At 35.5% G+C, this 13,175-nt stretch overlaps 1 protein-coding gene across 1 annotated transcript in view; it reads left to right on the forward strand.

The window, feature by feature from the left end:
- Positions 1-13,175, forward strand: part of LOC126479049 (MMS19 nucleotide excision repair protein homolog) — a 226,683-nt gene that overhangs the window by 170,234 nt on the left and 43,274 nt on the right. Inside the window, exon 14 of the mRNA XM_050103751.1 lies at positions 4,358-4,526. Coding sequence (XP_049959708.1) covers positions 4,358-4,526 — 169 coding nt within the window. The remainder of the gene's footprint in view (positions 1-4,357; positions 4,527-13,175) is intronic.

The following is a 13,175-nucleotide window of genomic DNA, read 5'->3' on the forward strand; positions in this document are numbered from 1 at the left end:
TAAACAAAGATTACATTCTAAGATACATATCACTCTACACAGGTCCTGTCTTGCTTCAAAGAATAAATGATCATGGGTTGCAAAAAGTTAAATTGCACTGCATGTTGTAGTTCATTTTCAGACAGAAAATTTCACTCTTTCAATATTTAGAATTGTGCACGAGCACTTTCACTCTTTTAATGAGCTTTTAACACATTTTCTCACCAAGTCGTCCACACTTCCAACAAGTCTACGTGCAGCTAGTAAAGAAATACACTGCCATCAGTTCCTTTGGAGGTGGTCCTCCTCTGCGATGTCATACATGAAAAAATTAGACAAAATACCCTACCTTAGTACACTCACTTTTACTTCTAAGTAAATATAAGGGAAAAATGTTTCATACTAATGGCAAATAAGTCATTAATTCATAAATAAATACATCGCACAGTTCTCATAACATCACAGTAATTAGCACTAAAATTGACTATAGTACAAAAGGTGGGGGACAAGTAAAAATTTTCAAGTATTACACTGCAAAACGTGACTCTAGGTCATAACTCTGTCTCAAACTGGTTGAACTTGAAAGATTTGGGTTTATTTTACATTTGCAGAATTGCTAAAAATGCAAAATCCTGCTATGAAATTCACACCGTTTATGGACTCATATCACCTTAATGTCCAAAATATGTACATTATCTCTAGCAAAAACTCAAGATGTGCTGTAGCATAGATTTACTAATCACTACATTATGAAAAAAGAATAGTAATCATGAATAACTTAAGTAGTACTCAAATCAAAATTAAGGGGATGGAAGCTGTACCAAATCATTGCCCTACTTCTCCGCTCAGCTCTGAGTACTACTCTCATTTGACTAGAAAATTAAATCCTCACAAAGCACAAAATATTACCAAATAGTTGACCTGTCAGAATATTCACATTAGTCTAGCAGCACAGTTATCAGTTAATCAGCAAAATTACTTTTCTTCATTCCAGTATTACCACTTTAAACTCGTAATTCCTCAGAACACAAATAGAAGTTTTCAGGTAACCTATAGACCTGATAATGCAGCATTATGTGACTTGTACCTCACTAAAATCTTGCTCTTTCTGTTAAGCTTTCATTCCCAGCTACAGTGTCATGAATTGTGCAATATACACAGTACCCAGTGTTATCTACTTTAAAAATAGATCATCAATATAGTTTGTTTATATACAGTTATCTTTCTCATTACTCAATCATGTCTGTCATCTCCATTATTTTACTTACATTTCATACCTCGGTAGCTAGTGGAGTGCATTCTCAAAAAATATCTCTACTACAGAGACAGGCTTCATAACCACTAAGACCCTACCATTATTCATTATTTAATTATTTCCTTGTTGCTTCATTATCTAATAAATAAACACCTACTCTGCTTGTCCAATGCAAAATTGATTCTACTGAAAAACACTCCACTTTTTATTTACTTTTACCAGTTTTTCCTCAATCACTACTGCACACTTGGTTTCTACCTCTGTTTCTAAATCATTTTTAATCTGATCAGTTTGATTCTCAAGTTTAACCCTATTTTCAGCACACAATTTCCTCGCTGCTTTGACTTCATCTTTCAGTGTTTCTCAGAAGCCTCCACCCACTTACTATAGTCATCACAAAGTTCCTTTCTCTCTTCTACACATTTACTATTCATGAATGTTAATTTCTCACTAGTATGTTAATTTCTCATTAGTATTCTGTACTACTTTCTTTATCTTTATCTTTTCACCACAATCTTTCATTTCCATCTCAATTTTCTTATTTAATTTCTGAAAGATTAGAACTACCTACCTTAATTTCCTTTTTAATTTCTTTCTTCAGTTCATCTTTTAAGCTAGCCATGTAGTTTTAATGCTATCAGTTTTATTTTCCGCTCTGCTAATGTCTTTTTTCATACTATTTTCCACCCTGCTACTGTCTTCTTTCATAATATTTTCCACCCAGCTAATGTCTTCTTTCGTACTCATACTACTCACTTCCAATTTTCCGTCTGCCATAAACTTTTGCCTTTGCTGACTTTCACTACTAGATTCTTCCTCCTTAGCCTTTACAGTTTTGCCAGCTTCAGTATTGTTTGCTTCCATTTCGCTTACATCACCATGTAATGTAGATGATGCTTATCTATCATCTTATCTATAATATGACCTTTGTCCTCATGATTCAAAGTTACATTTATTCCTCATTTATAACCACTATCGTCCGCTGAATCAGTCCCTATTAAGTCTTTCTGTTCATTTATAAACTTAACCTCTACAGTTTTATTATCAATCACATCACTCCTCTGTTGTCCATTCTCCCCCATCACACTGTCTTGTTCGTTAAGGCCACTCATTTTGTATCGCTTAATATAAAACAGCTTTTGCTATGAATTACGTTATTTTTATTCACTCACCTTCTGCTGCTGCTGCTGCACTTTTCATCTTGATTCATCATCTGCAATGCTGCTGCAAGTTCTAATTCTGTTAGTGCAGTGTGTTGCTTATGCCTGTTGACTGTGCCCACCCAAGTGCTGATTGGCTGCTCCAGTACTCAGTGACTGCTTCCATAACCTCGGTCAATGATCTTCTGTTGTTATGCTGAGTTCTTGATGCTTCCTGTGCATTACTTGTTCACGCACGATCAAACTTTCGGAATACTATAATTACTTTTCACTGTCAATTAATCTGTTCACTGTTCTCAATAATACTGGTGCCACATGTACTTTAAATTCAGTCACTCCATTCAGCCTGCGCTGTTTGAAGTTTGCGAGTCCATGTTTATTGTGTCCAAGTACAATATTCCTCACCCAAAAGGGCACCACATGTGACGTTTGCCTGCTTTATTTCTTCGTTGATAGTCTTCGGTGCCAACACACTGCATTGTTATACTGGCTGAAAAATGGGGGGTGGAAGTTCAACACAGGCTACTGTAAATGATGTAGCCAACAGTTGCACAGTTGTGATTCACAGTTCTTTACTTTCACTGTTAACAACCCCCCAATACTACACAATTATATGGCCAGTTCACTATTGGTAAATGTTGAAAGCCTCATTAATAGGTTGCAGGCAACATCAGCATACTGCTAAATTAGTTTGCTGTGGAATATCTATGAGCAGTAAAAACCTAACAACACAGTTCACACTTCTTGTAGAGTAATACAGTATATGTGACACTATTTTTCAAATGAATTAAACAGAGATTGTCATTAATTGTTCTAACACACAGCCTATTGTGTTACACTTATTCCTCTGTTAAGTTGATGCGTTGTTGTTGTTCTAACCAATACAGGTTTCTTATCTGAAAATCGACCGTGGACTGTCTGTCTTGGGTCCAAAAATCAGTCCTTTATATGTCCTCACAATAATAGGCATGGAAACTATACATTGTTCGATGTTCAAATTACAGAAATTAAAATTAAAACGTAATTCATTCAATTAACTAAATACACCGAAAAAATCCTACTTTTTAATTGTTTGTTCTACCACAAAGGTTAGGCCGAATTATTTGTTTCAGTAATGAAATTAACAGGTACAGTTATACAAACAATACTTTTGACAAACTTGGAAATTATTTTGGAATTAATTAAGGGCTGGTTTTGCTAATATGTTTTCGAATAGAGTCAAATAAATACTTTAAGAATCCTAGTTTTTCTTCCTCCAAATGTTTATAATTAGTACAGAATTTATATTTGTTTATAAGTCAACAATAGAATCTAAGTCCAAAACAGTTACTGATGTCACCCTATAGCAAAAGATATTAACTAGGAATAGTCAAAATAAATTAGTAAATTAATTACATATACAAAACTAAACACAGAATTAGACCTGGTGGTATATTCCTTAAGACTGAAGACGAACCCTTCTCTTTTATGGAAATGCAGATTATACTCTTGCATGTTAATAGTAATTAGGCAAAAATGAAAATAAAATGAATTTAAGGAGGCAGATGGCGAAACAAGAGAGGAAGTAAAAAGAGATCTCAACTTGCTTTGTCACAAGTTGTGTTATGACAGTTGAACGTTTCATGGCCCAACTTTCGAAAAGTGCTGCATATGATTTAATAATGGGATCTCTAGTGCTGTTCCAGTCTGCTGTGGATGCAGATGGTCATCAAGTTGAGCAACATTTGTAACCTGGAATGTAAACTTTGTATGCAGTTAAATAAATGTTACACTCTCTTATCAGTGGTTTGTTCATTATTTCTCTTCCGCAAGTCCATACAAATGTTTCCCCAAAGTTTCATTGTCCTACAGTAACTCAATTTTTGTTGGGGCCCTCTCAAGTAGTGGAAGTTTTAATTGTGACCAGCCTGTATTTTCACAATAAAATGATAAACTAACTGTTGATGTATCTTTGTTTTGCCAGGTAATTTTATTGGAAGGACTTATTGGCTCTATGAGACAGGATGTCAGTTTACAATGCAGAGAGGAGCTGATAAACATTCTAACATTGTTGAGCATAGAAACAAATCATATACATACCCACAGATCAGCAAGCCGTCTCATTGGAAATCTTATAAATAAAGCTCCAAATGGTATGTGGAAAAAACTGCATAGTTTTTAATTCAGATGCTTCATTGAAGGAATTTTATCCTACAATCTTCTCTGTTGCATGTTTTTATTCAGATATAATGTAACTCATTACAGTTTGTAATTTACAAGGCTGTGAAGTTAATTAGTCAGTTTAACCATTGTAGAACAAGAACATTAGAGCCTGGTGCTTTAATATACTTCATTTAATATAATTTCATTGTGCATGATGTGCAATTTTTTACACTGGCACAGCGTATCAGGAAAGGAAGGTAAACCTACGAGCAGTGTTAGGGAAAGGACATAGCTTCAAAATTACTTCATGATTGATAGTTTGGCAGGAGCATATGGAAGTGCGGACCTGAGTTGTCATACCCTGCATGAAATGCATGCATAATCTGACAATTCATTCAGCTCACTCAAACTCTGAAACTAATTACTTTATAAATATAAAACTCTCATAAATGTGTTATGGAAGATGTGCACTACGTTTTCATTTTAATTTATTAGTGACAGCAAATTATTAAGATGTTATACAGACATTTTATGAAAATGCATTTTGTGATGATTTTACTGATTTTTCAACACTAGGGAAACTTTTTTGTTATTCAAGCTAGGTGAACACATTAAGTGAGTGAAATTTTGGGAATACATCAAATTTTCATCTACTTTAAACCGAAACTCTGTCAGAGTTTTCTAACATGATAGAATTTCAATAAAATACGATATACAGTGATTTGGTCATGCATTGAGTACTATGTGGTCTCCCATATGGTTTTGGTACTAGAAACAATTTGCTAGTTTTGCGATTAAAAATTTATTAATTTTCCTGATTCATCTACTTACTTCTAACATAACAAAATATAATGTGTATGCATGTTTATCACAGTGGGAAAACGCATCTTAAATAGGCCAACCAGTATGGGGGAAAGAACAAAAACAATACAAAAAATATTACTTCAGCACTGCAGCAATTATATTGTAAACAGTAATATTTATTTTTTATGATGTAGACTGAATTTCTGAGACAATCTTCATTTGGAGTTAGTTGCTGCTGAGACCTTCTTAATAAAATATAATAACTTATGAAAATATAATTTTGCTATGCAGCAGAATTTATTTGTACTTCATTTCTGTGGTGATAATGGAAAAACCCTACAGACATCATGTCTGTCGCTGTGACAGATGCTTGAAGTATCACTGTAACTATTACTGTCGTTATTTAATGAAACGAGAAAACTGTGTGAGACTGCCTTGAAAAAGTCTTGATTCCTAAGGGTAACACATAACTTACTGAGTGTAGGATTTTCCTTTGTGAAAACAATCATAAACATGATGACATATCACATCCTGAGCAAATGAATCAGTATTCGTAATCCAGTTATCCAGACAACATTTTTTCCCCCCAAGAGTTTCAAGCTGCTTTGTTTTCCATGTGTATCTTATTTCTCAAACATTTCCTTTCCAGTCTTCACTATAGTGTTTGTGTTTGTATTCAGAGCTGCAGCTGTTCTGTATATTACGTTTTTTGGTCTCAAAGTAGGCACATAATGTGTAAACCATTTCTCTCATCTGGCGTTGTATGGCCATCCCCCAGCCAAGAGAATGAAGTGGAATTAGTCCGCTCATAACTTTTGGCCAACTTCTCTCTGAAATTGTCTACTACCACAAAACAAAAAACACTAACAACAAATAAAATAACTCCTCCCATAGTAAAAAGACAACAAACAAAATTGCAGTGTGTAAGAATCACACAGGACAGCAAGCTGCCTGAAACACAAAACTGCAAGCAGAAAGTGTTGTGGCGCGAGATGAAGGTTTGGCAACTTCTGATGGTTGCTACAGCTATAGGTATTGTGAGATTGGTGGAATGCAGTCTGTGCAATGAAAAATGAAGTGACATAACTTTTTAACAGTATTCAAGGAAAACTGAAACAATGAATATAGTGAAGTGATACTAGTGTTTATAGCAGAACTCTGCGGAACTTTTTAAAAAAGATGTGATACATTTGAAAAGTAAAGCTACTGGTACAGGGCAGTTCCACATCAGTTGTGCAAATATTTGATACAGAGTCAGAAACTTGTGTGCTGATCACCTCAGCCTTCACTTTTAATCGTATGTCCTGCCAGTTTTGCAACATGTCACAGAAAATATTCAAGTTCATACTTTTCGTATGTTCTCTCTCTTTTCTTCCATCTGTGCATTAAGCACATCGTCATTATAGCTCTTACACCTTATCATTGGATTTTCTTTGTTCAGTAATGGAACAGGGAATATTTTATGGACCTCATGGTTCTCTAAAGGGAGACAGTTCTTATTACAAAATGTAGGTTGCTTTCAGATCTGTCTTTCTCATTGCTGATGTGAAAATATGATTATGAATAGGTGTTTTGTGCTGTACTACTAATTCAGACTTGGATTCACCAATTCACTTTTTTTCTTACAACAATGTTTGCATCACACAAACTGTTGTCATTTCAACAATATGCATTGACACCCTACAGAATAATTACAGGGTGTATACGACCTGGGACAACTGGGAGATCCAGGAAAAACCCGGGAATTTTTTCATCCGGGAGAAAACCGGGGAAAAACCCAGGAATTTTTTAGAATTCCAGGAATTTTTCATTGTTTTAGTTTTCTGTTAAATTTTTGTAATTTTGACTGATATGAATCGATACTATAACTAAGGAGATTACTGTATGTCGCTACTGCAGAATAATACTTCAACAATAAAACATAAACGAGAGAAAACAATGAAAATAACTTAAATTGCAAAGGAAATGTGCTGTATACAATGACACACAGTGCTCATGCAAGCGTCTGCCAACAGCAAAATGTGTCAAAGGCTTTAGGAAGACAATGCAATGCTTCATAACAACAAATTGCCTCCAATGAGCATGAAGTCACTACTGTTTACATTAGATTGGTTTTAGCAGTTACGAGCGGACTCTTGCGCGGCCACATTTTAGTTGTGTTTGAGTAATAGATTCTCCCGCTTCTGGCTACAGGAATGTGGCTGTTGGCTGTGCAAGCAGTCGCTGCAAGTGTCTAGATGCTACCGGGAAAAGGGGGCGCCAAATTCATATTTTTGAGAAAAAAGACTTTTCACAAAGCTCCTAGCATCCAGCGCACGTTGGTCTATCGATTATTCATATTATTTTGAAATGCATCCCTGTCGGTTTTTGAACACATTTAATTGATTTCCGAATGAATCATAAGTTGATGTTTGAATGCGTGTTTAGTGTACGTGATGTCTCTGTCAGGAGAATCCTCATCGCATCTAGAAATAAACTTTCCAGAGACAAAAGGGGACGAACCTGTTTCTAACAAGTCACGGGAAAATATTGTGAATGGTAGTTTGAAAAGTGTTACTTTCAAAGTAAATATCCTTTTAGATAAGTTTAACTACTTGCGAGACTGTACCATGAATTTCTTAAATCACAGAACGTTTGATTCTCATTTAAAAATCAACTCTTTGATGAAGAGCCATTTAGAAGAATTTCAAACCCTGAAGATCTGACATTTATGTCAATATTAAAAATCTTACTTGCGCATTTGTGTGATATATCTTAAAGTGTAACACGCGCAGAAAAGATCAACATTGTATGCGAAAGCTTTGCTTCTCTTGCAGCTTATTAATCTTAGGGACCAAAATTATTTGTGAAAGCTTTGCTTTTCTTGTAGCAACACTATGTGTATTAATTTAAACTAATAACTTTCCCTGTTTGTGTGTTCGTGCTACATAACACTGACGTTGTTGGCTGACTACACACGTGTCCTATGCTCTCCATATCCGTTGTCATCGTCTGACGAGATCATGTGACATGAACTTGACTGGCTTACAAAAGCACATCACAATCTCGATTTCAGTGATTAGGAAAGTAACATGCAGTGTTTGATGGAATTCCAATGTATACTTTCATAATACGAAAATACACAGTGTACAAGTTGCTGCACATCAAAGATGTTTCCGAAACGTGTCTTTTCCTGAGTTTCGTTTTCTAAATTGCCGGGAAATTCTATGCCCATGTATAAAACCATAACCATTCAAATGATTGATATGTTTCGAGGGAAAATACACTGTCACTTGACATGGAAACAGTGTGTTTTCACCCGGGAGAAAGTGTATTTTTAACCGGGAAATCTGGGAGAAGTGTATTTTTAACCAGGAAATCCAGGAAAAATTTAGGAATTTTTTTTTCTTTGTCCACGTATACACGCTGAATTAGTAGTTACAATCTGGGTTTGTGTGTTGGAATTGAAAATATGCTCTTCTTTTTTCATGTATGAGCCACCATGAACTGCATCTGTTTCAACTGTTTCTATTTTATTTTCTTCCATACTTCTCTCATTATTTCTTGCTGTTTCTATGTTCTTTCTTTTGTCCAAGTGGCTTCAGTCTTCTTAAGTTTTTCTTGGAAGCCTTTCAAATCTTGCAATTTCTTTCTGAGTGGCAGTAATTCCCCAATATCTTGTCGACTAATTCATAGTTTGTCTATGGTACACCCCCTCCCCCTCCCCCGCCCTCACCCCTATAATGTATTACCCATTTTTAATTTACCAAAGTAAATAAACATTCTCATTCTGTTTGTCAGTCTGCTGTAATTCACCTTTTGCACAAGTCCATAGAAAGCTGTTCTTTTCTGAATCGTATCTAATTTTTTCAATAGTTATATACAGTTCACTGTTTTGATTCCGGTTTTTTTAAAAACTGGTCCCAAAATTTTCCTTAGCATTTTTCTTGCTGTGATATCCAGCACTTACATCATCATCTTTTAGTTCATAGTTAGAACTCATGTTGTATTAAGTGCTTCAGGGTAAATTGTGGTAGAGTAGTGTTAAGTTTAGCATTGAGGGGTGTTGATTTCTTATTATATACATCCTTAGTGAGGTGGCATGCTGTTTTCATCATATTAACTTTTGCTTTAATAGCTTTCTTCTCTGAAATGTCTTGTTCAGGTGCTTCTCTGAGATATCCAAATTTGTTAGTTCTGTCATTTTCTCCATATTTTTTTTCATTATGTTGGGGGTGTCTTAATGTCTGTCATAAATCTGGTTTTCTCAAAGGAGATTTGTAAGCCTTCTTTTTCAGCTTTTTTCAGATATTCTATCTGTCTAGTAACTGTGTCTATGAGAAGAAATTGATAGGTGTGCGAGATGTGGAAGGTTGGGTTGGTCCAGGGAACGTGTTCAGATAACCTAAGCAATAAGGCAACTGCATGTGATGAGCAGGAAATCCGGCTTCAACTCCTGCTCTGGCACACATTTTCATATGTCACTTTAGGTAGTACATTTATACATATTACAGTTAAGATGAGTCTGAGGAAAAAATTTCGATGTTTCCATTGAGCCTGAAAAAAATAGCTAGGTCATCTGTAAGCAGTAGACTGTTTATTTGTAGGTCCCTTTTGTAATCCAACTCCTTGATTTTCTTCTATCGACATTCACCATTTTCTTATAACTTTTTCTGAAACACAATTAATTTAATAGCAGGAGGGAGAGACCATCTTCCAATTATGTTCTCAAAACTTCCAGAAATTTCACATGTAAATTTCACTTTAGATGGGTGTTTGTTAATGTTTGTTTAATTTGAATAGTTTTTTTGCTGTCTAAGTCCAGTTCATTGAGAATATGAAGCAATGACTTCCTGTTAACTAACAACAAGCTTCTTGAATGCGAGGTCACAAGTTCAGTTTTTTGTAAGGCTGATTTGAAAGTATTGTGTTAGTTATTATGACAGGAAAAATATTAGCTGCTAATGCTTGCCATGTGCATCAGGAGGGCAACAGAAAATGAGTGTCCAGGAGGTACAGACATCAACCTTCTGTGGGATGTCTGTATTACACATCACAAAATGGACATTATCGACATTAAACAATGTTCAGAACAGACTGTTAACCAATATCATGATCACTGAATGAAAAATGGCGCGCCACAGTGATCACAAAGGTTCGCACTACAAGACTAAAGACAAACTCCTTGGGGTTAACAAACCATGCAGGCCAGTCAGCTAGATATCCACTCTTAAAGAATGTATGTAGAATCATATTGGTGTATCAGGGTGATGAGAACTGATGTAATGTGATGGCATGGAGCTTATTGTGAAACTGGTTGTCCCTTAAGGCATAGCTGCAGGTAGTGTTATAACTTGTTTTATTGACACAGAAAAAAACAAGAGAATGAATTTGTCCAGCGTTTGTAGGTGCTTTGAATTTCGGTTTCATGCACTTTCCAGGAGGTATAGTTTGCTCTAAAGAACTATGATTTTTATACATAGACCAAAGCTCAAACAAAAGCAAGTTATTTTGATCAGGTAATGCCAAAGCAGTGCTAATTACCATAGCTGTAATTCTCTTATTACCCATTTTTCCACTCTCGATTGCTGTGATCTAAATATTCCGTACTGCCCTTGCAAGATCACACACACAAGGAAGAATCATAGGAGGCAGAGCACCTCCAACTTCTCACAGCACAATAAATAACTTGCCAACCAATTTACCATCCAGATCAACAAAAAGTCTACATAATTGAATATGAATATGTTATGGCACTGATGGTAGTTGATCTTGATACAACTCTCTTAGTACCTCTAATTTCTAGAGCACCTTTCATAAGCATGTTCTCTTCAAATCCCAGTTAGTTGGAGTTCAAAGCAAATTCCTTACTGAATGATGGGATAAGTTTGTTTATCTCATTGAAAAATTTCCAGGACTATTCCACAATTTGTTACGCATTGCCAAGTTGACACTTTGTTTCAAATTTCGTTGTGCTATGTCATCCAATTCTGTAACACTGTTTGAAGTTATGCATCTATACACTGTTTCCCTTGAAATCACTATAATCTATGTCATGCACAGTTTGTTGTGCATAAAATAGGTCTCTATCGCACACATCATGTAAATTATATTGAGCATTCTTAAAATGCAAAAACACCAGTTTTTGTAATAAGTGCCCTTTGTCCTCCCTTGAATATCTTTAGTTTTTCTTATACACTTCATGGTCATATTGCTACAGACTTATTCAAAATCTATTTTTAACTGTTCTCTTACTATGCTGTGAAGGATCTTCCTTATATGCAATTATGTTTAGTAACTGCTCCTCGGATAACGATTGTCCTTTACTATGTTTCACTGTCTGGAGATGGGATTTTTGGCTCCCTGTATGACAAGGATAATGAACTACAAGGCTGTATACCTGTTTCAATGTCACCTTCACTTGTTAAGCACGTACATTATTGTTGTGCTCTTCATTTACATTGTTCACGCATTTGAGTGTATATAACACCACATATTCCACTGACTCGTCTTGCAGAAACACTAATATTTCATCTGCCACATCTTTCTCGCTCTGAAAATTGGGTCCTTTCTGACAAAATGTCAATTAGCAACTTTTGATGTAGATGTAATGCAATGTTTGCTTTGTTTATCATTGCCACTGCTCTGCTTTGTATCAACACCACTAGCACTGTATTACTGTTGTGAATTACTCATCCACTAAGCAATTCAACTATGTTCCATAGCGTTATTGCTCACCATTGGATACCTATTGTCCCACCCTCTGTTACCATTAGCAGCTAATATTGTGGCTGCATGTTAGACGATATGTAGGGAGTCACATGCCATAAACTCATTGTTCTTTTGCGGCCTCACACTCGAGGGGTTCCCTGTGAGTCACAGGCTTCCCTGAAGTCAACAAAACTGATTACAATTGTTTTATATCTTCTTTTCGTATACATTATTGTTGACTTTAAAGTTAAAATCTGGTCTGAACATGATCTAGTCTTTCTAAAGCCACATTGATATTACAATTACTTGAGGGTTTAGTTGTTGCTGTACCCTTGGTGGTAATGCTTTTGATAAGATTTTGTAGGTAACTGGTAGGAGAGAAATGGCTCTGTAGTCATTCACACCAGTCTTATCACCTGCTTTGTGTAGTGGGTGGATCGAGGCTATTTTCCAGTCTTTAGGAATCTCTCCTGTTAAGCAAATATTTTGCATATATGGGTACATTTTTTAAAATTGTGATTACTTTAGCTGTATTCTGAAATTTTAAGTACCATGTATCATTCTCTTCAGCATTGGAATCGTCACACATCTTAAAATTTGCTCAAAAACTATAATGTTACTACTTACTCATTTCTTCTGTGTCACCAGTTCTGTCATTTTCATGCCTTCATGTAATCTCCAAGTACCTGATGATATCAGAAATTACAGATAAGGTAGTTTATATAATCATGACAACTTCTTAATGATCAGTTTCTCAACTAGTTTGATGCTGCCCTCCATCTGTCCCTACCTTGTGCTAACCTTTTCATCTTCTGTAATCTGTTTCATATATTCCAATGTTGGTCTGGCATCAGTTTTTCAACTAGTTTGATGCTGCCCTCCATCTGTCCCTACCTTGTGCTAACCTTTTTATCTTCTGTAATCTGTTTCATATATTCCAATTTTGGTTTGGCATCACTATTTTTCCTCTCTATTGTGTATTTAGGTAGCTCAACTATTTGCGGATGCCTTATCGGATGTCTCACTAACTTATCCCTTCTTCTGGTAGGGGTTTTCCCCATAGGCTTCTTTCCTTGCTTGTTCTCTTTAGTACTTCTGTATTTTGTACACTATCAGACCACTTAATGTTTAACATTCTTTGATAA

The sequence above is a fragment of the Schistocerca serialis genome, chromosome 1 (genome assembly GCF_023864345.2).
Source record: "Schistocerca serialis cubense isolate TAMUIC-IGC-003099 chromosome 1, iqSchSeri2.2, whole genome shotgun sequence".
In the NCBI taxonomy this organism is placed as follows: Eukaryota; Metazoa; Arthropoda; class Insecta; order Orthoptera; family Acrididae; genus Schistocerca; species Schistocerca serialis.